A 26,646-nucleotide genomic window follows, 5' to 3' on the forward strand; every position below is an offset into this window, starting at 1 on the left:
ACAGAAAGACATACACTGCATATTTCCATTTATATGAGGAATCTAAAATAGTCACTTCCACTCATATGAGCTATCTCAAATAGGTTGAAAGAGTGGAATAGGGGTTGCTAGGGGCTGGGAGGGAGGAGGAAATGGGCAGTCACTAATCAGTGGGCATAAAGTTTCAATTGAGCAAGATGAATAAACTAGAGGTCTGTACAACATTGTACCTAGAGTCAACAATAATGTACACTTAAAAATGTGTTGAGTGGGTAGATCTCATGTTCTTATTACAATAAATGTTAAAAGGTTTCATTGAACATGTGACATTAGAGTTGGACCTTTGAGGGGTGGGTGGTAGGATGAGTATAACCAGAGATAAAACGATTAAGCATCCAACTAGGAGGGTGTTAATAAAGGCAAGTCAGGCTGGGTGCGGTGGCTCACGCCTGTAATCCCAGCACTTTGGGAGGCTGAGCGGGCAGATCACCTGAGGTCGGGAGTTTGAGACCAGCCTGACCAACATGGAGAAACCCCGTCTCTACTAAAAATTCAAAATTAGCCAGGCATGGTGGTACATGCCTATAGTCCCAGCAGCTCGGGAGGTTGAGGCAGGAGAATCTCTTGAATCTGGGAGGCAGAGGTTGTGAGCCAAGATCATTCTATTGCACTCCAGCCTGGGCAACAGGAGTGAAACTCCGTCTCAAAATAAATAAAGGCAAGTCAGGTATTAGAAAGTGCAGGGTTTATTTGAGAAATAGTGTATAGTGTGTGTGTGAGATGTTTAAAAATTTGGAAAGCTAAATAGGAAAATAATGTGAAGGGCCTTGAAATAAAGTCAGAGAGGTACTAAATTTTGTTTGCTAAGTTGTGAAAAGCTATTGAAGATTTTGGAGCTGAGTTGGCACAGCTCTAATCTCCCTGGCAAGAAATGTAGCATGTTTGACATGTAATAGCCAATTCATATATTTGAGTGATAGAATCTTACTGTTCTCCAAGAGCCTCAGGAAATCTTCCGGAAAAATCTTAAAGTAGTTTAAGATTTTCCAGCTAGGTAGTGCTGAAATTTGGCTATAATATTATGGTATTGCTAATGAGAATTTTTCCAGAAAATAGTTGTCAAAAATAAATACTCATCAAGCTCCAAGCCCTGGGCTTTTCTTTCTTTACTAAACATTGTAAGATTTGAGTCAATATGATTACATGCTCTAATGTACATCTTCTTTACAGGTGTTAGTAAAATGGCCTTTCGCCATTTAATTGAGTTCACATATACAGCAAAATTAATGATACAAGGAGAAGAAGAAGCCAATGATGTATGGAAAGCAGCAGAGTTTCTACAAATGCTAGAAGCTATCAAAGCCCTTGAAGTCAGGTACTTAATTTCTTTAATGGGGTTCAGATAGTCATATTCAGTCATGTTCATTCTGTTAGTGAAGAACTTATAGTATGTGTCATGCCATGAAGAACAGAGTTCTTCAGAAGAATTAAGAATATTTAAGGATCTATAAAAAATTTTTCTGGATACTGATTGTTCTTTCACTTTGATTTTCTGATCATGTGTTAAAACTGTTTATATTAAAGTAGCATCTTTGGTATGTAATAAAATAAGTCTAGACAGCTTTTTAAGGATCTGGATCCTTATAAACTGTTTTGTTGGATTCAAGTTATTGTTTATACCAAGCCTTATCCTACAAAGGGATTGGCTTACAAAGATTAACATAATACTGTTTAAAAATAAGGAAATAGGTGGAAATAAATAAATTGGTGGAATAAGGAGATAATCGTTTCAAGTTAGAAGTATGATAGCCAAAAATGCATACCATAAGTCTATAGTAGATGTGCTTAATCTAGCTCTAAGTGCACGTAGTTCAAAGAAAAAGAGTATTCAGTTACATTATTCCTTGTTAGAAGATGAGAACAAATCAATTGCTGAGGAGCCATTCCTAGTATTAAAATTTCTCCTGAGAAGTATTAAGAAAACATTAGGCCAGACCCAGTGGCTTACGCCTGTAATCCCAGCACTTTGGAAGGCTGAGGTGGATGGATATCTTGTGCCCAGGAGTTCACAACCAGCCTGGGCAACATGGTCAAACCCTGTCTCTACAAAAAATACAAAAATTAGCTGGGCGTGGTAGTGCATGCCTGTGGTCCCAGTTACTCAGGAGCTGAGGTGGGAGGATCACCTGAGCCTGGCAAGGTTGTGGCTGCAGCGAGCTGTGATCACGCCACTGACTGCATACCAGCTAGGGGAACAAAGTGAGACCCTGTTTTTTTAAAAAAGAGAAAACATGAAAGGATATAATGAAGAAAGACCTCAACATCCTTACTTGATGAATAATGGCAGTGTAACATAGTTACTAAGAACAAGAGCTCTGGAGTCAGTTTCCCTGGGTTAACATCCTGCTTCTACCACTGTGTGGCCTTAATTAAGTTACTTAACGCTCCTGTCAGCTGTGTCCTCGTCTGTCAAATGAGAGTAATAACGGTACTTTCTACATGGGATTTGATTAGTTGTGAGGGTTGAATAAATTAATGCATGCAAAGCATTTAGCTTGGTGTCTGGCTAAATGACTCTGAGTACTCTAAGTATGAACTATTACCTCCTGGTACTGTTTTTTATGTTTCTCAATACAGATCATTGGCGTGATGCCAAAACAGTTTGGTAAAATCAGTTTCACATAGCAGCACAGTGGTTTAATCTTAACTCACTGTTGTGGTTTAGTTAAAAGATAAAATTTATTTCTCTGAGGACTCTACTGGAATTTTATTTTATTTTATTTTTTTGAGATGGAGTCTTGCTCTGTCTCCCAGACTGGAGTGCAGTGGCAGAATCTCGGCTCACTGCAACCTCCATCTCCTGGGTTCAAGTAATTCTCCCTGCCTCAGCCTCCTGAGTAGCTGGGATTACAGGTGCACGCCACCATGCCCAGCAAATTTTCGTATTTTTAGTAGAGGTGGGAATTTCGCCATGTTGCCCAGGCTGGTCTCAAACTCCCAACCTTAAGTGATCCGCCTGTCTCAGCCTCCCAAAGTGCTGGGATTACAGGTGTGAGCCACCGTGCCTGGCCGAATAAAAGTTTTTTTTAAGAGATAAAAATTTAGATAACTCTAAGAATACTGAACTGTACTTGTCCATAAATACCATCTCTTAGTTTGACAGTTCAAGATTAAACCTTTCTGACAAGAGCTTGATATGTATATATATTCTTTGATGCTTAGCACCTGGCATATAGCAGGTGTACAGGAAACATTTGTGAGTAGATAGATGGATACATGCTAATTAAAACCAGATCAGTACTCTTGCAGAGAGACCTGAGCATGGATGTCAAAATAGAGATGCGTTCTGAGGATGTAAACCTGATCAGGCCATCTCTTCTCAAAAAGATTAAAGGAAATATATATGGATGGAGCGATGTCAGATTTGTGGTTAAATCTTGAACGAGAGCATTCCGAAAGAATGTTCTCTGTGGCCCTTTTGCTGCTCATGATAGTGAGTGGTATGTCGCTTTGGAGAAGGTTCAAGACTGGGATCCCAAGCCTGGCGCAGTGGCTCATGCCTGTAATCCCAGCACTTTGGGAGGCCAAGGTGGGCGGATTACTTGGACCTCAGGAGTTTGAGACCAGCCTGGGCACCATGGCGAAACGCCAACTGTATGAAAAAAGCAAAAATTAGCTGGCACTGTGGTGTGCAACTGTAGTCCCAGGTACTACTCAGGCGACTGAGGTGGTAGGATCGCTTGAGCGTGGGAGACTCAGAGATTGCAGTGAGCCAAGATTGCACCACTGCACTCCAGCCTGGGTGAGAGTGAGACCCTGTCTCAAAAAAAAAAAACAAAACTGGGATCCCAATAGTACCTAAAACCATCAGTGCTTTTCAATATAAATACAGTAACATGTTGAATTGTTTCTTGAACCAGATAGGCATGTAATATGTTCTGAAGAGTTCCCTTTGAAAACAGGAAGACAGTAGTATTATATGTTGGCTGTTTATAATAATGCAGTGTTCAAGCTTCTACAGGGATGGTTTCTGTTGACTTTTTTCTCCATGCATGAGCCGTATTTTACTGTTTCTTTGTATGTCTCATCATTTTTTTTGTTAAAAATTAGATTTTTGGCCTGGGCACGGTGGCTCACACCTGTAAGTAATCCAGCACTTTGGAAGGCCGAGGCGGGTGGATCATGAGGTCAGGAGTTCAAGACCAGCCTGGCCAAGATGGTGAAACCCCGTCTCTACTAAAAATACAAAAAAATTAGCCAGGCGTGGTGGCGGGCGCCTGTAATCCCAGCTACTCGGGAGGCTGAGACAGAGAATTGCTGGAACCCAGGAGGCGGTGGTTGCAGTGAGCCGAGATCTCACCAGTATACTCCAGCCTGGGCAACAGAGACTGACTCCGTCTCAAAAAAAAAGAAAAAAAAAAAATTGACTACACACTGTATTTGAAGTTTCTTAATTTCCTATCCCACTGGAACTAGTTTAGATGAGCCAGACATCATTTCTTATTGTTGTTACTGGTGTAGCGACTTTCCTGGACTTCTGTAATTCCTTTCCTGTAATTCTGTACAGTCTATATTTTGTGTGTATGGCCATTGAAGTCTCTGCATAGGTAGTTTACTGAACAAACTGATCATTGGACAGAAATTTTCTTAAATGTCTTAAACCAGCAAGTCTCCACATTTTTGTTGGGGAGCTCTTTATAGGGCACACCATCAGTGTCCCATCAAGCAGTTTACAACTGCTTTAGCCTTTACTTCCTGTGTTAACAGAACCTCAAGGTCAGATAGAGATGAGAGTTGCTGAGGTCTTTCCTGGACATGTATACAGCTCTGTGCATGTGCATGGCCTTCTAGGTTCTCTGGAATATGTCAGAGGTTTGTTTTAGTTTTATTTTTATTTTTTTTTGAGATGGAGTCTCGCTCTGTCCCCAAGGCTGGAATGCAGTGGTGTGATCTCGGCTCACTGCAAGCTCCGCCTCCCGGGTTCACACTATTCTCCTGCCTCAACCTCCCGAGTAGCTGGGACTACAGGCGCTCACCACCACGCCCAGCTAATATTTTGGATTTTTAGTAGGGACGGGGTTTCACCATGTTAGCCAGGATGGTCTCCATCTCCTGACCTCGTGATCCACTCGTCTCAGCCTCCCAAAGTGCTGGGATTACAGGCGTGAGTCACTGCGCCCGGCCTTTTTTTTTTTTTGAGACAGTTTTGCGTTGGCACAATCTCGGCTCACCGCAGCGTCCACCTCCCAGGTTCAAGTGATTCTTCTGCCTCAGCCTCCTGAGTAGCTGGGGTTACAGGCACTCACCACAACGCCCAGCTAATTTTTTTTATTTTTAGTAGAGTCGGAGTTTCACCATGTTGGCCAAGCTGGTCTTGAACTCTTGACCTCAGGTGATCCACCCGCCTCGACCTCCCAAAGTACTGGGATGGCAGGCATGAGCCATCACGTCCAGTCTTTCAGAGCTTTTTAAAGCCCCCTATGAACATCTCATTCTCCAGTTTTTCCTTTCAGTTTTTGTTCAGCTTCTTGATAGCCCAAACTTGTAATGCCACCACAGTAGTTGCAATGATAAACAGTTGCCATTGATTGTTTTTTGACAAATGTCTTGTGGTTAACACTATTTGAAAAGTGAGCTGTGAGTCAGATCAAATCTCCAAATATTTTATCCTGTCTTAGATTTCTCTTTTAAGGAAGTGGTACATGTAAAGCTCTTAAAACAATATCTGCCACATAATAACATGATTATGCATATGTTCTTTTCATTTCTTGGAATGCCATCTGTCTGCTTGTTGATGGCAAAATTTTACTCATCTTTCTGGTCTCAGGTGAGAGCCAACAACCTGTTCTCTGAAGCTTTTCCTTACTGAGCCAAGCAGGTTGACTTAGGTACTTCTATTCTGTATTTTTATGTTTTACATTTTCCATTACAACAATAATCATATTAGTGTTCCCACATTTTTCTAATAGTCTCCAACCTCTCTGAGGCAGGGATTATGTGGCTTTTTTCATCTTCAGGAGGCATTTGTGGATGGGTTTGAAAAACTACCTCGAAATTATGCCTCTTAGACTCAGTTGCCAGGTTTATGTCCATTCCCTCATAAGCCTCTAAAATCTCTTTCCTTGCTGTTCAGTTGTGAATACAGGTTGGCTTATCCCACTCTGCAAAACAAAAGCCTGGTAGCAGCACTTTTTCTTGTTCTTTAATTATTCCTGTTTGGGATAGGGATCTGAGTTCAGAGGTCATACCTATAGTTAGGACAAGCATAAGAAAACTGGCTAAGAAGTAGTTTACGACCGGGTGCAGTGGCTTATGCTTGTAATTCCAGCACTTTGGGAGGCCGAGGCAGGTGGATCACTTGAGGTCAGGAGTTTGAGACCAGCCTGGCCAAAATGGTGAAACATTGTCTTTACAAAAAATACAAAAAATTGGCCGGACATGGTGGCACGCCCCTGTAATCCCAGTTTTCACGAGGCTGAGGCAGGAGAATCGCTTGAATCCAGGAGGTGGAGGTTGTGGTAAGCCAAGATCGCACCACTGCACTCCAGCCTCGGTGACAGAGTGAGACTCCATCTCAAAACAAAAAAAAAAGAAGTAGTTTACAATTTACCTCAACACTTGTACTTGAAAAGAACAAAAAGAAACCGTACTTTTTCAACATAAGATGCACAATTTTTTTCCTCATTTTAATGTATTTCAAATAGGAATTCCTTTTAAAAGTGAGTGGCCAGGCAAGAGTTAACAGTTAGTTTCAACTGTTAATAAATTCTAGTAGTTATTTGCGTTACTGATACCAGACAAGTTGAGTTTGTCATTTAAAATGTCTTCCAACTGATTATACCGTGAGTTGATCCTTAAGCGGAAAGTTATGGTAGAATTGGTATTGGAGCATTCCAAAGTGGGGTATTAATTTCATATTAATGGAGCAAATATTTGTCATCAAAGGAATGACCACAAAAGCAATAACCAAGGGCTTTATGGGACCTTAGGAAGACATATGATTTAACAGGCTAAACAATTTAGGAATAAAAATTAATTTAGCTGGACTACTTAAGGCAACTGTATATTTTGCAAATACAGAAGGTGCATGAGGTGCTCTTCTCACATATGCAGTATGGAATTATTTTTGGAATGTAGTGTAAACTTTTTGAACGACACCGAAAAAGAAATTAGGACCTCATTTTGCTTTGCTGACATTACATTATTGTTAACTTAAAACTGTGTATGGCCGGGCGCGGTGGCTCACGCCTGTAATCCCAGCACTTTGGGAGGCCAAGGCGGGCGGATGATGAGGTCAGGAGATTGAGACCATCCTGGCTAACACGGTGAAACCCTGTCTCTACTAAAAATACAAAACAAAATTAGCTGGGTGTGGTGGTGGGCACCTGTAGTCCCAGCTACTCTGGAGGCTGAGGCAGGAGAATGGCGTGAACTGGGAGGCGGAGCTTGCAGTGAGCCGAGATTGCGTCACTGCACTCCAGCCTGGGCGGCAGAGCGAGACTCCGTCTCAACAACAACAACAACAAAAAAAACTGTGTATGAGTCAGGCACGGTGGTTCATGCCTATAATCCTAGCACTTTGGGAGGCCGAGGCAGGCAATCACCTGAGGTCAGGAGTTCGAGACCAGCCTGACCAATATGGTGAAACCCTGACTCTACTACAAATACAAAAATTAGCCGGACATGGTGGGGTGCGCCTGTAGTCCCAGCTACTCAGGAGGCTGAGATAGGAGAATTGCTTGAACCCTGGTGGTAGAGGTTGCAGTGAGCCGAGATCACGCCATTGCATTCCAGCGTGGATGACAGAAAGAGACTCCATCTCAAAATATATATATATGTGTATATGTATATATACAGTGATACAGACACCACCACAGTCAAGATCAGGGGAATACTTTTATCATTCTAGAAGCTTGTCTCATGATTCTTTGCAGTTGATCCTGATCTCTAGCCCCAGGCAATCATTGATACGATTTTTATCACTAGTTTTTCTATAGTGTACTATACAAAGTTCAGGTTTGACTTTATTTACCTTAGCATTGTGTTTTAGAGATTTGTCCAGGTGGTTGTGGGTGTTATTTTGTTCCTTTTCATTGCTGAGTAGTATTCCACAGTGTGGGTATGCTACAGTTTGTTTATCTGATGACTTTTGCGTGTTTTTTTTTAAGTTTTTATCTATTAAAATAATGCTGCTGTATACAAATCTGAGTGGATATATGCTTTCATTTCTCTTAGTAAACATCTACAAGTGGAGTAGAGCTTAGTTGTTTGGTATGTGTACGTTTAACTTTGGAAAACAGTTTGGAAGTTTAAAAAAAAAAAAGTTTGGAAGTTTTTTGGTTTTATGGCCGGGTGTGGTGGTTTATGCTTGTAATCCCAGCACTTTGGGATGCCGAGGCAGGTGGATCACCTGAGGTCAGGAGTTTGAGACCAGCCTGGCAACATGGTGAAACCCGTCTCTACTAAAAATACAAAAAAAATCTGAGTGTGGTGGTGGGCACCTGTAATTCCAGCTACTTGGGAGGCTGAGGCAGGAGAATCGCTTGAACTTGGGAGGCAGAGGTTGCAGTGAGCCAAGATCGTGCCATTGTACTCCAGCCTGTGCGACAAGAACGCTTTTTTTTTCCTCAAAAAAAGAAAAAAGTAGTTTTATATGCTGGGTATGGTGGCACATGCCTGTAATCCTAGCACTTTGGGAGGCTAAGGCAGGAGCATACCTTGATCCCAGGAGTTCAAGATCAGCCTGGGCAACATGGTGAGACCCTATCTCTACAAAAAAAAAAAAAAAAAATGTAACTAGCTAGGTGTGGTGGCACATGCCTGTAGTCCCAGCTCCTTGGGGAGCTGAGGTAGGAGGATTGCTTGAGCCCAGGAGGTTGAGGCTGCAGTGAGCAGTGATCGTGCCGCTGCACTCCAGCCTGTGCAACAGAACGAGACCCTGTCTCAAAATAAAAATTGGTTTTATCCATTTACATATTTGTGTGCAACACAACACTTACGCCTTGTCTTCACCAGCACTTGATATTGTCAAGGGTTTTTTAAACTTTAGGTCAGGAGATGACAAACATTTTATTAAAGGGACATAAATATTTATACTTAAATGCCATATAGTCTCTGTTGCAATTACTCAGATCTACTGTTGTGGCAAGGCAGCTATAGACAGTATGTAAATGAATGGGTGTAGCTATGTTTTAATAAAACTTTGACGTAAAACATGCTACTACTGTTAGGCCAGAGTTTGCTGACTCCTGCTTTAGTCATTCTAATTGGGTATATAGTGGTATGTTATTGTAGTATTAATATTTTTAAAACTTTAATAAGGTGTAATATAAGCTGCACATATTAAAGTACACAGTTTGATGACTTTTAACATGCGTGTACATTCTTGTGAAGCCATTGTCACAGTGATAAACACATCCATCACTCTCCAGTTTCCTTGTGCAATTTTGTAGTCCATTCCTCTCTCCCTATTCCTATCTTCATCCCTACAATTTTATGTGCATGTAATAGTATGGTAGTGCTTGTCTAATTTCTTTCACTTGCCATAATTATTTTGAAATTCATGCCGGGCACAGTGGCTCGTGCCTGTGATCCCAGCACTTTGGCAGGCCAAGGCAAGCAAATCACCTGAGGTCAGGAGTTCAAGACCAGCCTGGCCAACATGGTGAAACCCCGTCTCTACAAAAATTATCTGGGCATAATGGTGGATGCCTATAATCCCAGCTACTCGGGAGGCTGAGGGAGGGAGAATCACTTGAACCTGGGAGGCAGAGGCTGCAGTGAGCCGAGATCGTGCCATTGCACTCCAACCTGGGAGACAGAGGGAGGAAAAAAAAAGGCTGGGCACGGTGGCTCACGCCTATAACCTCGGCACTTTGGGCGGCCGAGGCGGGTGGATCAAAAAAGAAAGAAATTCATATATATTAGTGTGTGTATGAGTAGTTCATTCCTATTTCCTGCTAAGTATTCCATTGTATGGATATATCACCATTTGTTGATTCACCTGTTGATGGACGTTTAGGTTGTTTCCAATTTTTGGCTATTACAAATAAAGTGGTTATGAACGTTTGTGTAACAAGTTTTTGGACATATGCTTTCATTTTTCTTGGTAGATACCTCTTAGTAGAATAGCTGGCGAGTATGGTAAATATATGTTTAATGTTTTAAGATACTGCCAGACTCTTTTTCAAAAATGGTTGTGCCATTTTACATTCCATTCTGCAGCCTGTGAATGCTCCAGTTTTTCACAGCCTTGTTAATACTTGATATGGTCAGGCTTTTTTATTTTAGCCGGGCTGGTGGGTATATGGTGGTTTAAATTTGCATTTCTCTAATGACTAATGGTGTTGGATATTTTTTAATGTGCTTTTTTGCCATCTGTTTGTATTCCTTGGCAAGGTGCCTGATCAAATCTTTTGCCTATTTTTTAAAATGGGGTTATTGTCAAGAAGTGGGCAGCATTATGGGGGTCTGAGATTTTATCCTATTTGCAAGGTAGTAACTTTTTAGCTAACAGTTTCATGGATGCCAGCAAGAGACATGAGACTCTTGAGTCAGAAAAGGGCTTGATTACTTAGAGCAAAGAAAGCAGCATGAGTTCCATGTTTGTATCAGTGTTTCTTGTTCCCTGTCCCCCTAGTCCCACAGGGGTGGCACAGTGGCCTAGGTGTGTACCGTGCTCACAGTTGTTTGCATCACAGTTGAGGAATTCTGAGCTTTAGGAAACCCAAATCTTCTGTAATGGGCTGCAAGCAAACCTGCCTAACCTTTGCTGTAGAAGAAACATTATTGTACTGGACAATAAATAAACCTACTCTCCACTCTGGAAGAGGACAGGCTCTGTTTTCCAGTCCTTTGCTGTACAGACAACTTTGAAAAGATAGTCCAAAATAAAAGGCTCTCAATGTCCTTGTTTATAAGACATGCAGAAACATGAGTATCCATGGAGAGTTGTCTTGTTCCATATCCTTGTTTCTATATTATCCTGGCTGGTACTGAATTTTCCCCATAAGTACAGCACTTCTTTAGCTGCTCTGATAAATCTGACCATAGGGACCAGGACCTGGCTGGGTGCGGTGGGTCACGCCTGTAATCCCAGCACTTTGGGAGGCCGAGGCGGGTGGATCATCTGAGGTCAGGAGTTCGAGACCAGCCTGGCTAACATGGTGGAACCCCATTTCTACTAAAAATACAAAAAAATTAGCCAGGCGTGGTGACACATGCCTGTAATCCCAGCTACTCAGGAGGCTGAGGCAGGAGAATTGCTGAGGCTGCAGTGAACTGAGATCGTGCCATTGCACTCTGGCTTGGGCAACAAGAGCGAAGCTCTGTCCCAAAAACAAACAAAAAACACAGAGACCAGGACCTAATCCATTCAGTTTTTCTCATAGTGGATTTATTTAAGGATTTATTGAAGTCAACATAACTTCAAGCAGCAGGATTTGGCCACCCTGCCATGTTCACCTTAATCATGCACACACCACACTAAGGTTCATTCTGGACTCAGCTAGCTGAACAAATCCCTAGAAAAACAGGTGACTTTCTTTTTGGGTTTCTGTATTGACTTTTCCACTTAGCCCTGGGCATTAATCTAAGTATAGCAAGATGTTTTACAATTATACAGGCTCCACATTGTCCCATAGGGAGGATGTCTACTAGGGCAAGTTTTTCATTCATAATAAACCTGGCCCCAGTGGCTTGAAGCTGACATAAATGCCTTCCAGAGCCCAAGTGATATCAGTGAACATATCAGCTTAAGTCATGCACAATGTTGTACCACTTTTTTAATTGGATTACTCCTTTTAGGGAAAACTGCCCACGGGATGTGCATAAATAAGTCAGTTATTATTCTAGGAAGCATCCCTTTGAGAATTTCTAACCAAGAGTATCCTTAAATGAGACCTCCACAGTCACCCGAGGGCTGCTTGATCTTCCTTAAACACTTGATGGTCTCCTATGACCACCTCTTAGGTGTAAGTCATCGTTTTGTTTTGTTTTGTTTGAGACGGAGCCTCACTCTTGCCCAGGCTGGAGTGCAGCGACTCGATCTCAGTTCACTGCAACCTCTGCCTCCCGGGCTCAGGCAATACTCCTGCCTCAGCCTCCCTAGTAGCTGGGATTACAGGCACCTGCACCTCACCTTGCTAATTTTTGTATTTTTAGCAGAGATAGGTTTCTCCATGTTGGCCAGACGGGTCTCTAACTCCCGACCTCAAGTGACACACCAGCCTCGGAGTCCCAAAGTGCTGGGATTACAGGCATGAGCCACCGCGCCTTGCAAGTCATCATATTTTTGTGAGGCAAGGAATGAGTACCTGGCTTCCACACAAGAAGCACAGTCCCAGGAGCACATAGGAACCCTGAAAGGAAAGTACTGTTTGCAATTGTTCGTGCCTCCAAAGTAGGACCTGCATCAGTGTAGAGGCACAGATTGACATGGCCTCCAATGTAGTCTCCTTTCCCAGTTCAATTAGAATGATTGAGTCTAGTTCTAGTTTTTGGAGAGACTGTGAGGACAGGACAGTCAGTTGACTTCTTTCCTGTTTATTTATTTATTTATATATATATATATATATATATATATATATATATATATTTATTTATTTATTTATTGAGATGGAGTCCCGCTCTGTCGCCCAGGCTGGAGTGCAGTGACATGATCTTGGCTCACTACCTCTACCTCCCAGGTTCAAGTGATTCTCCTGCCTCAGCTTCCCCAGTAGCTGGGACTACAGGCAAGTGCCACTAGGTTGAGCTAACTTTTGTGTTTTTAGTGGAGACGGGGTTTCACCATGTTGGCCAAGCTGGTCTCGAACTCCCGACCTCAAGTGATCTGCCTGCTTCAGCATCCCAAAGTGCTGGGATTACAGGTGTGAGCCACCACGCCCAGCCGAGTCTGTCCTATTTATCACAAGCTCCTGAATGCCAGCTGACTTGAGTAGTAACTGTCCACCTCATGGACTGATGTCAGCTGTGAGAACGGTAGTGGAGCATGGTGTTTTGCCTGCGACACACAGGAGTCATCCCCAGCTGTTTTTAGAAGACATGTTGGTAAAGTTAAGGGAAACCACTTGGCAGGGAATGGCAAACACAGCAGTCAGTTTAAAAATGCTTATAGCCGTTGGCGAGACCTGCAACTGAGCATTTTTCTTAATTTGAAAGGTTCTAGGGGCAGTTCTGAAAGACAAAGTTGGTTTGTTTTGTTTTGTTTTTGGAGACAGGGTCTCACTGTGTCACCCAGGCTGGAGTGCAGTGGTGCAATCACAGCTCACTGCAGCTATAACTTTCTAGGCTCAAATGATCCTCCCACCTCAGCCTCCCAAAGGAGCTGAGACTGTAGACATGTGCCACCATGCCCAGCTAATCTTTTATAATTTTTTGTAGAGATGGGGTCTTACTATGTTCTCCAGGCTGTTCTTAAACTCCTGGACTCAAGCGATCCTCCTGCCTCAGCCTCCCAAAGTGCTGGTATTAAAGGTGTGAGCCACCACGCCCAGCTTGACAAAGATTATTGTCCCTCCCTGCCCCATGTCTTCTGGAGTCATAAGATGTTTCTCTCCCTAGATGGCAAGGTTGTCATTCCTCCTTCACCTCTTTTCCAGTCATCCCCTCCTCTTATCCAGACCTTTCATCTGGTATGGTCAGGTACAAGAAGGGCAAGGACATTTAAAACTTAGAGACCCATTATGTTTCCCACTTTGGCTCACATGGGCTATTATAAGTGAGTGTACTTGGCAAGCAGTGAATTCAATCAAGTGGTCAGTATTCCTAAAAGATGTCACTCCATTAAGAGAATCCAGATGGCCGAACTAGAATGAAGTTCGAATTTCCTAACCCTGGCTTTGACCAGGCTGTCACCTTTAAGAGGTACCAGGCTATTCCAGGGTTATTGTTGGGGAAAAGAAAATGTTTAAGAATGTTCAGGGCGGGCCAGGCGCGGTGGTTAACGCCTGTAATCCCGGCACTTTGGGAGGCTGAGGCGGGCAGATCACATCACCTAAGGTCAGGAGTTCGAGACTAGCCCTGACCAACATGGTGAAATCCCATCTCTACTTAAAAAAAAAAAAAAAAAAGCAGAATTAGCAGAGATCGTGCCATTGCGTTCTAGCCTGGGCAACAAGAGCGAAACTCTATCTCAAAAAAAAAAAAAAATTTCAGGGCACAGAATCCTACTTTTTCAGATTGGGTTTATATTACTTCCCTCCCCTTCGGTCTTCATCATTATCCAGGAAGTAGCCAAGAAGACATGATCCCTTTCTAGGGACAGCTAAATTCAGTAATCAAACTGCTTTACTCAGATTTTTGGACAAAGAGGAGGTGAGGGAAGTAGAGTCAGAAATCATTTTGAGTCATTGTTTGAGAAAGCTGTTGCCATACTCAACAAGGTACTCAGTATCTATGGATGGTAGCATGAAACATCCATCAATACCTTGACTGTTATTGGTTTGCTTTTGTGGTCATTTTTGTGTATGTGATAAAGCTGAACCATTATCAGACTGCAGATGGTCTAGAAAGGTGAACATAAGACATAAGATTAGTTTCAAGAGCCACAGTAGTGTGACCAGAACCAGCTGATGAAACTGGAACAGCAACAGTGTAATCTAAAGAAGTGTCAGCATGGCGGGGCGGGGTGGCTCACACCTGTAATCCCAGCATTTTGGGAGGCTGAGGTGGACAGATTGCCTGAGGTCAGGAGTTTGAGACCAGTCTGACCAACGTGGTGAAATCCTGCCTGTACAGAAACAAAAAAAAATTAGCCAGGCGTGGTGGCGTGCGCCTGTAATCTCAGCTACTTGGGAGGCTGAGGCAGGGGAATTACTTGAACCAGGGAGGTGGAGGTTGCAGTGAGCTGAGATCGCGCCACTGCACTCCAGCCTGGGCTCCAGAGCGAGGCTCCAGAGTGATCCAGAGCGAGGCTCCAGAGTGAGACTCCGTCTCCAGAAAAAAAAAAAAAAGTGTCAGAAATGTCAGCAATGATGAAGCACCACTGATAGCCCTGCATTGGGGTCACAGCTCCAGTACAGTCAGTCTGCAAGGAACAGTCAGGGACAACGCTCTGTGTTATGTGATCCTTCACTATGAGACAAGCAGACCAAGTTGTAACAGGTGTCAAGTCTGACATTAACAGTCGCAAACTTCTGCATAAGAAACATAGGGTCCTCTAATTTGTGCCCAGTCTCTGATGGTGGTGCATGTGTTACCATATCCAGAATAATGTTGGCTGTAGGCTTCATTAGTGGCAGTCTGGGCAGTGCAGGCTTGATTAGCATCTTGATTCCAGTTGGTCTCATTAGAGAATAGTCCCTTATCTTGCACATCTAAATGAGTGACCCAGATAGTTCCGGCAACAGCTGCTATTTTTTCCACAGTTGTGGCCCCAGAGGCGTGGATGTCTTTAATCTGCCAAGTCTTCCAAGTAGCAGACTAAACAGCTAGACCATTGGCAACAATGTAAGTGCCAGTATAGCAAGGTTAATTTGGGGGAATGTTGTCCAGAGTCATGAGGACAGCCTTGAGTTCTGCCCACTGAGCAGAATGACCATGTCTGCTTTGGGTTTTCATTGTTGGTGCAGAGGCTGAGCACTTGCAGCAGCCCAGTGAACACCATCAAATTTCAGCTTAGCCAAGCCATCAGTTAATTAAGGGTTCCATTAATCTAGTGACTTTGCTTTGGGCAACAGTTGGGGAGCTGCTAGTTTTTCATGATGGCCAAGGGGGCCCACTACTTTCTTAAGTATACCATTTGTATTTGACAAGTGACACTTGGTGGGCATTTCTCACCTTGTTAGTCGTGAAGTCTGAGTTGACTCACCCCCAAATGGGAATATCAGACTGGAGGACCTCAGGGCCTGCATGGGTAGTTAGAGATCAGTTTCAACAAGAGCCCAACAGCAAACTAATTTTTTTTTTCACAGATTTGGTGTACCTTGGGAGCTGTGTCAGGGTTTAGCAAGTCCAAAACCCAAGGAATAACTGTTGGATAGAGGCTGCCTCCTTTTGCCAGAAGCTCCAATCTACAAAAGCATCAGGCTCAGACTAGTGGCTCAAAGGGCTCATTAGCGTAGAGAGAATGCACTGCGGTTTGATTGTTAACTTGCAAAGCAGCCTGTTGGTTGCAGCCCCACTTAGAGGTTGCTGTTTTGCTTGCAGATTAGCTGATAGAAAGGAGAAAGTAGAATGCCTAAGTAAGGCACATACTGTCCAGCACCCAAAGAGTCCAGTAGGATGCTGGGCTTTATTTTTGTTGGGAGGAGGGTAGGAGAAGAAACAGTTTTTCTTTTACTGCTGGATGGATGGAGTGTTGTGAATCTATCTTTATAAACTTTACCTGATGAGTAGGCCTCTGAAATTTGCTGGGGTTTATCAGCAACCCCTGCTGATGGAGGTGTGATAACATTGCAGTCTGCCTTTGAGACTGAGACTTCTGATTTACCAGTCAATAGGATATCATCAATATAACATAAACTAGACATCAGAAGATAGAGACACTGCACTAAATCCTGACCTCACCACTAGCGGCAAATGTCAGGGAGGTTTGCAGGTTTGCTCGGCTGTTCTGTTAGCTCTTCTTCCCAGTTGGGGTGATTCCCTCTGGTACTTACGGGATGAAGAAGTATAAATGCACTTCCTGCTGTACATTCACATGTTGAAGCAACAACAGTATACATAGAATCAGCCGTACCACAAGGTCAGGATAGCGTCCCTTTCCTGCTGTGAACCATGCCCAAACCCCATCAGTTAAAAAATGCAAGTCCATCCTCTCCCCATGGAAAAGTGGTATGGTGAGTTTGGCACCTTAATCTGACATAGCCATGGAAGTTTGAGTCCTCCCATTCCTGAGTTTTCTCCAATATACTTGGATGAGTATACTGCTTTCAGTCCCCTTTGGGAACAGGGAGAATTTGGCTCCACTCCTAATTATCTTTCTCCTAAAAGCACTGAAGTCAAAGGAGAGGGTAGAGGAGGAAAAGATGTGGAGGGAGAAAAGTGACTGTGCCAATAAGTAAGGCACATTTACTTTTGGTTTCAAGCAGCACAGAAGCTGCATGTGGCTTGACTAAACAAACCACTGGGTGTTTTCAGCCCACCCAATGACCTTAGTCAGTGTAACGTCATCCCTGCTGACACCCATCTATTTCAGCCTTGGGGATTCCTTGATTCATTGGCTCCCTGCATGTTACTTTGCATTTGGGGTTATGAGGTTTATGTCTTTTTGACTTGTCTCAGGTTTGACTTGGACAGTAGTGACTAAAGAGTACACCTAGGCCAGGTGCAGTGGCTCACGCCCATAATCCTAGAACTTTGAGAGGCCAAGATGGGAGGATCACTTGAGCTCAGGAGTTTGAGACCAGCCTGAACAACATGGTGAGACCTTGTCTCTCTACCCCCACCAAAAAAAAAAAAAAAATTACACCTTAATTCTGGACATTGCTGCCCTGTTATTCTTTTGCCTGGTTTTAACATAAAGGTTAGGGAGCTTTTCAGCAGCATTGACCACAAGAATTCATATTACTTTGGATCCTTTTCTCATTCCCCAGTGAGAATCTTCATCAGCATTGTGAACCCACTTGGACTGGAAGGCTCTATATATTCAGTATCTTATCTATGGTTTCCCATAGGAGTTTGTCTTAAAGACATCTCTCAAAGAAGGCCCTTATAGAAGCCAGGACTGACTGCAAAAAAAACTTTGAGACCTTTTACTGTCCTCTCCAAATGAATCAAAGGTGGGCATGATAAACTGCAGGAAGGACGGAGCCCAAAGCTGGTCCAGGTTTTGTCATTCTTCCTTGATAAGCATTATGTTCTCCTCTCATCTCCCATGTGAACCGTCCAAAGCTGTGACTCACCTGGCTTCTGCCTATAGCAATGGCAAATTTCCCTTCTTTTACATTCATTGTAGGTGCATATTATTGTAACTTGTCTGAAAAGAGGCAGAACCTTCTGTCCCACCCACCGATTCCCAATGAATCTTAGTATGGTTGTTAACCATGGAGCAGACATGGTACCAGATTGATAAAAGAGTCTTTCTCCCACAGAAGAGTTTGCAATAACCAGGGCACCATTTCAGCAGCTGTTGAACTTGCTGCCCAATACTCTTCCTGCAACTACCTTCCAAGTTTTGCTTCATTAATAGGTACTTTTGTTTCCTAAAGCTACTACTGTAACAAAGTACCATAAACTGGGTGGCTTTAAACAACAGAAATGTGTTGTTTCTCAGTTCTGAAGGCTAAATGTCTGAAATCAAGGTGTTCATAGTGCCATGATCCCTCCCAAGACACTAAGGGGAGCATCCTTTTTGCCTCTTCTGGCTTCTGGCTAAAAGGTGTTTCTTGGCTTATGGTAGCAGAACTCCAATCTCTGCCTTCATCTTCACATTGCCATCTTCTCTGTCTTCATAATGGCTTTCTCCTGTGTCCAGGTTTATTCTTCCTTGTAGAGACACTAATTGTGTTGAATTAAGGCTTGTCTTAATAACCTCATTATTTTTTTTGAGACTTGAGTTTCACTCTTATTGCCCAGGTTGGAGTGCAGTGGTGCCATCTCGGCTCACCGCAACCTCCACCTCCTGGGTTCAAGCGATTCTCCTGCCTCAGCCTCCCGAGGAGCTGGGATTACAGGCATGCACCGCCATGCCTGGCTAATATTGTATTTTTAGTAGAGACAGGGTTTCTCTGTGTTGGTCAGGCTGGTCTCAAACTCCTGACCTCAGTTGATCCGCCTGCCTCGGCCTCCCAGAGTGCTGGGATTTACAGGCGTGAGCCACTGCACCTGGTGTTTTTTTGTTTTGTTTTGTTTTTGTTTTTTGTTTTTTTGAGACAGTTTCACTCTTGTTGCCCAGGCTGGAGTGCAGTGGCGCAATCTTGGTTCACCACAACTTCCACCTCCTGGGTTCAAGTGTTTCTCCTGCCTCAGCCTCCCAAATAGCTGGGATTACAGGCATGTGCCCCCACTCCCGGCTAATTTTTGTATTTTTAGTAGAGATGAGGTTTCTCTGTGTTGGTCAGGCTGGTCTCGAACTCCCGACCTCAGTTGATCCGCCCGCCTCGGCCTCCCAAAGTGCTGGAATTACAGACGTGAGCCACCACGCCCGGCCAGACGTCATCTTAACTCAGTTATATCTGCACACTTATTTCCAAATAAGGCCTATTCACAGATATTAGGGTCCAGGACTTCAACATACCTTTGCGGGAACACAATTCAATCCTTAATAATAGGCAGTAAAGTAGAGGGCCATTTATTGCTTTGTTGACTATACAGTGTAGTCCACATGTTTGCTGCTGGTTCCCGTGGACTTCCCTCAAATCCGATCAGTTGCTCTGTGATGCCTCATCCTTCCTTTTCCAGAAAGCCTTTTTTTTTTCCCAGCATCTTATTCTCAATGCCAAAAAACTGGCAAGAGCAGTGAGGGATCTGAGATTTTACTCTACTTGCAAGCCTACAAGTTTTCCTGCCACAGTGTCATGGATGCTGGAAGAAGATACAAGACTTCTGAGTCAGAAAGAAAGGACCTTATTACTGTCTACATAGCAAGCAGTATAAATTTCATTTTTATACCAGTTTTCCCTTCCCCTCAAGTCCCACAAGAGTCACATAGAGTGGCCCAGGTGAATGCATAAGATTGATATATATTGTAGCTGAAGAATCTCCAGCTTAGGAATTCCAAATTTTTTATAGTGGGCTACAAACAAACCTGCCTAACGTTTTTCCCAGAGTGGGGGCATTCTCTTTATTATATTGGACAATAAACCTGCCCTTTCATCTACTATACTATGCTGCAAACATCCAAACCAAAAGTTTTCAGTTCACAAGATGTGAGGAAACTGAAGAGACTCAAGGAGAATTGTCTCCCAACAGGTGCCGTCTTTTACTGAGTTTATTGAGTTGTGAGAATCCTTTCTTCACTCTAGATATAAGATCTTTAGGCTGGGCACGGTGGCTCTTACCTGTAATTCCAGCACTTTGGGAGGCCAAGGTGGGCAGATCACCTGAGGTCAGGAGTTCAAGACCACCCTGGCCAATATGGTGAGACCCCGTCTCTACTTAAAAATAGAAAAATTAGCCGGGCATGGTGGCGGAAGCCTGTAATCCCAGCTACTCGGGAGGCTGAGGCAGGAGAATCACTTGAACCCTGGAGGCAGAGGTTGCAGTGAGCCAAGATCGTGGCACTGCATTCCAGCCTGGGCCACAAGAGAGATGCTCTGTCTCAAAAAAAAAAAAAAAAAAAAAGATCTTTGACAAATAAATGTTTGCAACTATTTTCTTCTGGCCTGTGGCTTGCTTTTTTATTAACTGTATTTCAGAGGGCAGTTTTTAATTTTGATGAAGTCTATTTTATCAATTTTTGCTGTTACAATTTCTGCCTTTTGTATGCTGTTTAAGAAATCTTTCAGCTGGGCAGGCCGGGCGCGGTGGCTCACGCCTGTAATCCCAGCACTTTGGGAGGCCGAGGCGGGCAGATCACAAGGTCAGGAAATCGAGACCATCCTGGCTAACACGGTGAAACCCCATCTCTATTAAAAATACAAAAAATTAGCTGGTCGTGGTGGCGGGCGCCTGTAGTCCCAGCTACTCGGGAGGCTGAGGCAGGAGAATGGCGTGAACCTGGGAGGCGGAGCTTACAGTGAGCCAAGATCACGCCACTGCACTCCAGCCTGGGCAACAGAGCGAGACTCCATCTCAAAAAAAAAAAAAAGAAATCTTTCAGCTGGGCACAGTAGCTCATGTCTGTAATCCTAGTACTCTGGGAGGCCGAGGCAGGAGGATCACTTGAGCCCAGGAGTTCAAGACCACCCTGGGTGACATAATGAGACCTCGATTCTATCAAAAATAAAATTAGCTGAGTGTGATGGCATGCATCTGTAGTCCCAGCTGCTTGAGAGGCTGAGGTGGGAGGATCACTTGAGCTCAAGAGGTTGAAGCCACAATGAGCCAACATCACACCCCTGCACTCCAGCCTGTGTGAGAGAATGAGAACTCTTTCACTAACCAATGTCACTAAGGTCTTCTCCTGTTTTCTTCTAGAAATTTAATGATTCTTAAATTTAGGTCTTTGACCCATTTTGAATTAATTTTTCATGTATGATATGAGGTAAAGGTTGAGGCTTATTTTTCCCATGCACATAATTGTTCCAGCACCACTGTTAAATGATTACCTTGGAACTTTTTTTTTTTTTTTCCTGAGACAGAGTTTTGCTCTTGTCGCCCAGGCTGGAGTGCAATGGTGCGATCTTGGCTCACCCCAACCTCCGCCTCCTGGGTTCAAGTGATTCTCCTGCCTCAGCCTGCCGAGTAGCTGGGATTACAGGCATGCCACCATGCCCGGCTAATTTTGTATTTTTAGTAGAGACGGGATTTCCCCATGTTGGTCAGGCTGGTCTCAAACTCCCAACCTCAGGTGATCCACCTGCCTTGGCCTCTTAAAGTGTTGCGATTACAGGCATGAGCCACCGCACCTGGCTGGCACCTTTTTTTCCCCAAAAAAATCAGTTGACTAAGCGTGGGTTATTTCCATGGACTGTATTCCATTAATCTTCGTGTCTATGCTTTCACCACTACTATTGTCTTAATTACTGTAGCTTTAAGTCTTGAAATCAGGTAGGATAAGCCTTGCAGTCTTGTTTTCTAACTGTTTATATAAATTCTATTGCCACTTCATCAGTTTCTTCAAAAAAGCCTGGTAGGATATTCTTATAGATTTTTTAAACCCCTACATTATGTATTTCAGGAACAAAGAAAACTCAGCTCCATTAGAGGAAAATACCACAGGAAAAAATGAGGCCAAAAAAAGGAAGATTGCAGAAACTTCAAATGTTATCACTGAGTCATTGCCATCTGCAGAATCAGAACCTGTTGAAATTGAGGTAGAGATTGCCGAAGGCACCATTGAAGTGGAAGATGAAGGCGTCGAAACATTAGAGGAAGTGGCTTCTGCGAAGCAGTCCGTAAAGTACATACAGAGCACAGGTTCCTCTGATGATTCTGCTCTAGCACTGTTGGCAGATATTACCAGCAAGTACCGTCAAGGTGACAGAAAAGGGCAGATTAAAGAAGATGGCTGTCCATCTGACCCCACGAGCAAACAGGTAGAAGGTATTGAAATTGTGGAACTTCAGCTGTCACATGTGAAGGACTTGTTCCATTGTGAGAAATGTAACCGTTCATTTAAATTGTTTTACCATTTTAAGGAACACATGAAATCACACTCCACTGAGAGTTTCAAGTGTGAAATATGCAATAAACGATATCTTCGAGAGAGCGCATGGAAACAGCACCTAAATTGTTACCACCTTGAAGAAGGTGGAGTCAGTAAGAAGCAAAGAACTGGGAAAAAAATTCACGTGTGTCAGTACTGTGAGAAACAGTTTGACCATTTTGGACATTTTAAAGAACATCTTCGAAAACATACAGGTAATGAGCAAATACTTTGCTAAAATTTTTTTTTTCCCACATGCACTTCAAATTTAAATATCTAAATCCTTTTAAAAAAAATAGTGCCTCAGAAGCCATCTAATGTATTATCTCTAATGTGTAGGCTAAGTACACGTTTTTATAGTATTACATGTTCAAATATTGGTGCTTTAAATGCAAATCAGTATCAACTTTGGAAGTAATTGTTACTTTTATGCCTTGCCCAATTTTTATATTTTTCAAAGAAATAGAGAAAATAGTTTGTGATTTATTTCCTAAAGATTATAAATAATTAAATCTTATAGTGAGACTTTACCATTTCTATTTTTACATTTCTTGTATCATGTTACTTACAGTACATTTACAAGCAATCCCTGACAGCCGGGCGCGGTGGCTCATGCCTGTAATCCCAGCACTTTGAGAGGCCGACCTGAGGTCAGGAGTTCAAGACCAGCCTGACCAACATGGTGAAACCTCATCTCTACTAAAAATACAAAAATTAGCCAGGCGTGGTGGCGGGCACCCGTAGTCCCAGCTACTCCGGAGGCTGAGGCAGGGGAATCACTTGAACCTGGGAGGCAGAGGTTGCAGTGAGCCGAGATCGTGCCACTGCACCCCAGCCTTGTCGACAGAGCGAGACTCCATCTTAAAAAAGAAAAAAAGCGGCCGGGCGTGGTGGCTCACGCCTGTAATCGCAACACTTTGGGAGGCCAAGGCAGGTGGATATCTGAGGTCAGGAGTTCAGAGACCAGCCTGACCAACATTGTGAAACCCCGTCTCTACTAAAAATACAAAAAATTAGCTGGGCGTGGTGGCAGGCGCCTGTAATCCCAGCTACTTGGGAGGCTGAGGCCGGAGAATTGCTTGAACCCGGGAGGCAGAGGTTGCAGTGAGCCAAGATCACGCCGTTGTACTCCAGCCTGGGCAACAAGAGCAAAACTCTATCTCAAGGAAAAAAAAAAAAAAAGCAATCCCTGACATGTTTATACTTCTTTTCTTTTCTTTTCCTTTTTTTTTTTATTTTTGGCAGATGGAGTCTTGCTCTGTTGCCCAGGCTGGAGTGCAGTGGCACGATCTCGGCTCACTGTAACCTCCGCCTCCTGGGTTCAAGCGATTCTTCAGCCTCAGCCTCCCGAGTAAGCTGGGACTACAGGCGGGCACCACCACGCCTAGCTAATTTTTGTAATTTTAGTAGAGATGAGGTTTCACCCTATTGGTCAGGCCAGGGTGGTCTCAAACTCCTGACCTTGTGATCCGCCCGCCTCAGCCTCCCAAAGAGCTGGGATTACAGGCATGAGCCACCACATGTGGCCCATGTTTATACTTCTTAATGTACATTGAGTTACCTGCTTTGGCGCAGTAGGTTAGTAGGCAATATATGTCCATCTCTCTCCACCTTTTCAACAACAAATATATCAGGACTGGCGGACATTCAGGGAGCTGAGGAGAATAAGGTCTTTATACTTCTCCTGGGAGCCATGCAGGCATGATGGAAATGTCCCGAAAAATGTACCTCAGGGCCTCACCCACATAGTTCTTCATCCCCTATTCCAGTCGTCTCCCTGTCAAGAGTCCCTGACCTTGCTCAGGTCTCTTGCTTGCTCCCACTCCCCAAACAATCTTTGCTGGGTCTCCTATACCAGACACAGTAGCTACCACCAACAAATTGAATCTTGGATAGTCCCTAAACCTACTATTACAAGGGTATGGAGAGAGCAGTTAATAAAGCATGCTAAGTGTCAGACTTATGGACATTTGTCCCCAAGTCTTTGTTATATGTGGTGGTTAAGGCTGCTTAGACTGTTAATACAGAAAGTACAACATAGATATCCTACAGTATTCAGAATCTTTCTCTTTGATGCTGGAGTTTAGAGAGCTTCTGGTAAAAGTTTTTTTAAAATAGATTTGTCACTGTCACTTGGTATACATCACTTGAAATTAAGGAACCACATAGATTCAGATGATGTTATCCCCCTCACTGTCCAAACTTACTGTTAGTATTCGAGGACTGAGTAAATACAGAAATAGCAAAGGGATCTTGTACTTAAGGCTCAGTATGGATTTAAAAGTCTTTAAGGTACTTAGTTGGGATAACTAATAGGCGTTTATGAAATCTTTTGGGAAAATGCTTTCTGATTTCAAACATATGTATATACAGTCTACTTTTGAACAACGTGGGTTTGAACTGCTTGCATCCGCTTATATGCAGATTTCATTCAACTAAATGTGGATCAAAATTATAGTATTCTCAGGATGCAAAACCCATGTATGTAGAAGACCAACTTTTAGTATGTGTGGTTCCACAGGGCCGGCTGCAGGACTTGAGTGTGCATGGATTTTGCTATACGAACCAATCCCCCACATATACACCAAGGGACACCTGCCTGTTTTATATAATATTTGGAAACTGCCTATAGTTACAATTTTTGGTCCTTAGAAAACGAATAATAGTCTGTTGGTGAACATTTTTGTGGTAATTGGGTTAATTATGCAAAACAATTGTTACACCAGCAGCACAATAAACAAACGTTGGTAAGTAACTTGCAAACTTCGATAGCAGTTTCCAGTACCCCAGCAGATAATTAGGATAATCAGTAGCTTTTATAGCCTATGAATGTGAAAGTAGCCGCAGTTACCTCTTTTACCCAAAACATTGCCTGCTGACTTTTACCTCTTAGAAAATAGCACAACACGGACCACTTTGGATATCTTTAAATATGCCTCTCAGATCTTAGATTTTTTTATTTTGTATTGGAAGCAGAATATAGGGTTAAAGTACATTATCTTGTATGTCTTGTCTTTCCCTTAGAAATGATGTGAGATAAGTAATTTAAGTAGTTGTTATAAATTACTGAACCATATACCCATTGGAGGAACAGTTGAGCACGTAAAGCAAACTGAACCCCCACTTCATTGTTTTTTAACTTCAACCAATTTCTATACTGGTAATTAGTTCCAAGATCGTTGTTGTTCTCTTCTCTCCTCTCCTCTGTCCTCTCTCTCTCATTTGAAACAGGGTCTTGCTGTGTTGCCCAGGCTGGAGTACAGTGGTGCGATCATGGCTTACTGCAGTCTCGACCTCCTGGGCTCAAGTGATCCTTCTGCCTTAGCTTCCTGAGTAGCTGGGACTACAGATGTGTGCCAGCTAATTTTTCTATTTTTTGTAGAGACGCGGTTTCACCACGTTGCCTAGGGTTGGAACATAGGCATGAGCCACCGTGCTTGGCCCTGTATTTCTTTTTTTTCTAATTTTTTTAATTTTTTTATTTTTAGCTTTAACAACAGGAATTCATTTTCTCACAGTTCTAGAGGTTAGAAGTCCAAGATCAATCTGTTGGTTTCTTTTGAGACCTCTCTTTTTGGCTTGTAGATGGCTACCTTCTCTCTGTGTCCTTACATGGTTTTATCATCTTTGTGCATGCGTCTCTGGTGTGGCCTTGTATTTCTTAATAAGACTGGAAAGTCAAAATTACTTCTTGATCTGTGGGCTGCAGAATGGCTGTTGTGTTTGCAGACTGAAAACAATATTAATCTCCTTGTACCTCTCCCTCTGAACTCTTGGGTGACCAGCTGCATTGTCAGTGAGCAGTAGTATTTTGAAAGGAGTCTTCTGAGCAGTAGGTTTCAACAGTGGGCTTAAAATAGTCAATAAACCATGCTGTAAACAGATGTTCTGTCAACCAAACTTTGTTCTTCTGTTTCTGTAGCCCAGGCAGAGTACATGTAATAAGATTCTTAGGGACCCTAGGATTTTTGGAGTGATAAATGACTGATTGGCTTTAACTTAAAGTCACCAGCTGCATTAGCTCCCAACAAGAAGGTTATCTGTCCTTTAAAGCTTTGAAGCCAGTCATTGACTTCTCCCTAACTATGAAAGTCCTAGATAGCATCTTCCAATACAAGGCTGTTTTGTCTACATTGAATATCTGTTGTTTAGTGTAGCCACCTTCATCAGTGATCTTAACTAGGTATTCTGGATAACTTGCTACAGCTTCTGCATCAGCATGTGCTGCTTTGCATTGCACTTCTATGTTATAGAGATGACTTCTTTCCTTAAATTTCATTAACCTCTTCTAGCTTCTACCTTTTCTTATGCAACTTCTTACCTCTCTCAACCTTCATAGAATTGAAGAAAGGGCCTTGTTCTGGGTTAGGCTTTGGCTAAAGGGAATGTTGGTTTCGTTTAATCTCTTATCCAGGTTACTCACTCTCCATAAGCAGTAAGGCAATTTTGCTTTTCTTACCATTCATTAGTGTAGC

At 43.0% G+C, this 26,646-nt stretch overlaps 1 protein-coding gene across 14 annotated transcripts in view; it reads left to right on the top strand.

Moving 5' to 3' along the window:
• The window catches only part of ZNF131 (zinc finger protein 131), a 53,273-nt gene that overhangs the window by 16,649 nt on the left and 9,978 nt on the right, over window positions 1-26,646 (top strand). For 6 of the 14 annotated variants that reach the window (XM_054486969.2, XM_054486965.2, XM_063664791.1 and 3 more), the window contains 3 exons: window positions 1,210-1,354; window positions 21,704-22,061; window positions 22,164-22,386. In XM_054486969.2, the coding sequence (XP_054342944.1) occupies window positions 1,210-1,354; window positions 21,704-22,061; window positions 22,164-22,386 (726 nt within the window). Of the gene's footprint in view, window positions 1-1,209; window positions 1,355-21,703; window positions 22,387-26,646 lie in introns of those variants that run through there. The other 8 variants (XM_054486963.2, XM_063664790.1, XM_054486960.2 and 5 more) reach the window with 3 other exon arrangements.

The sequence above is a fragment of the Pongo pygmaeus genome, chromosome 4 (assembly GCF_028885625.2).
Source record: "Pongo pygmaeus isolate AG05252 chromosome 4, NHGRI_mPonPyg2-v2.0_pri, whole genome shotgun sequence".
Classification (NCBI taxonomy): domain Eukaryota; kingdom Metazoa; phylum Chordata; class Mammalia; order Primates; family Hominidae; genus Pongo; species Pongo pygmaeus.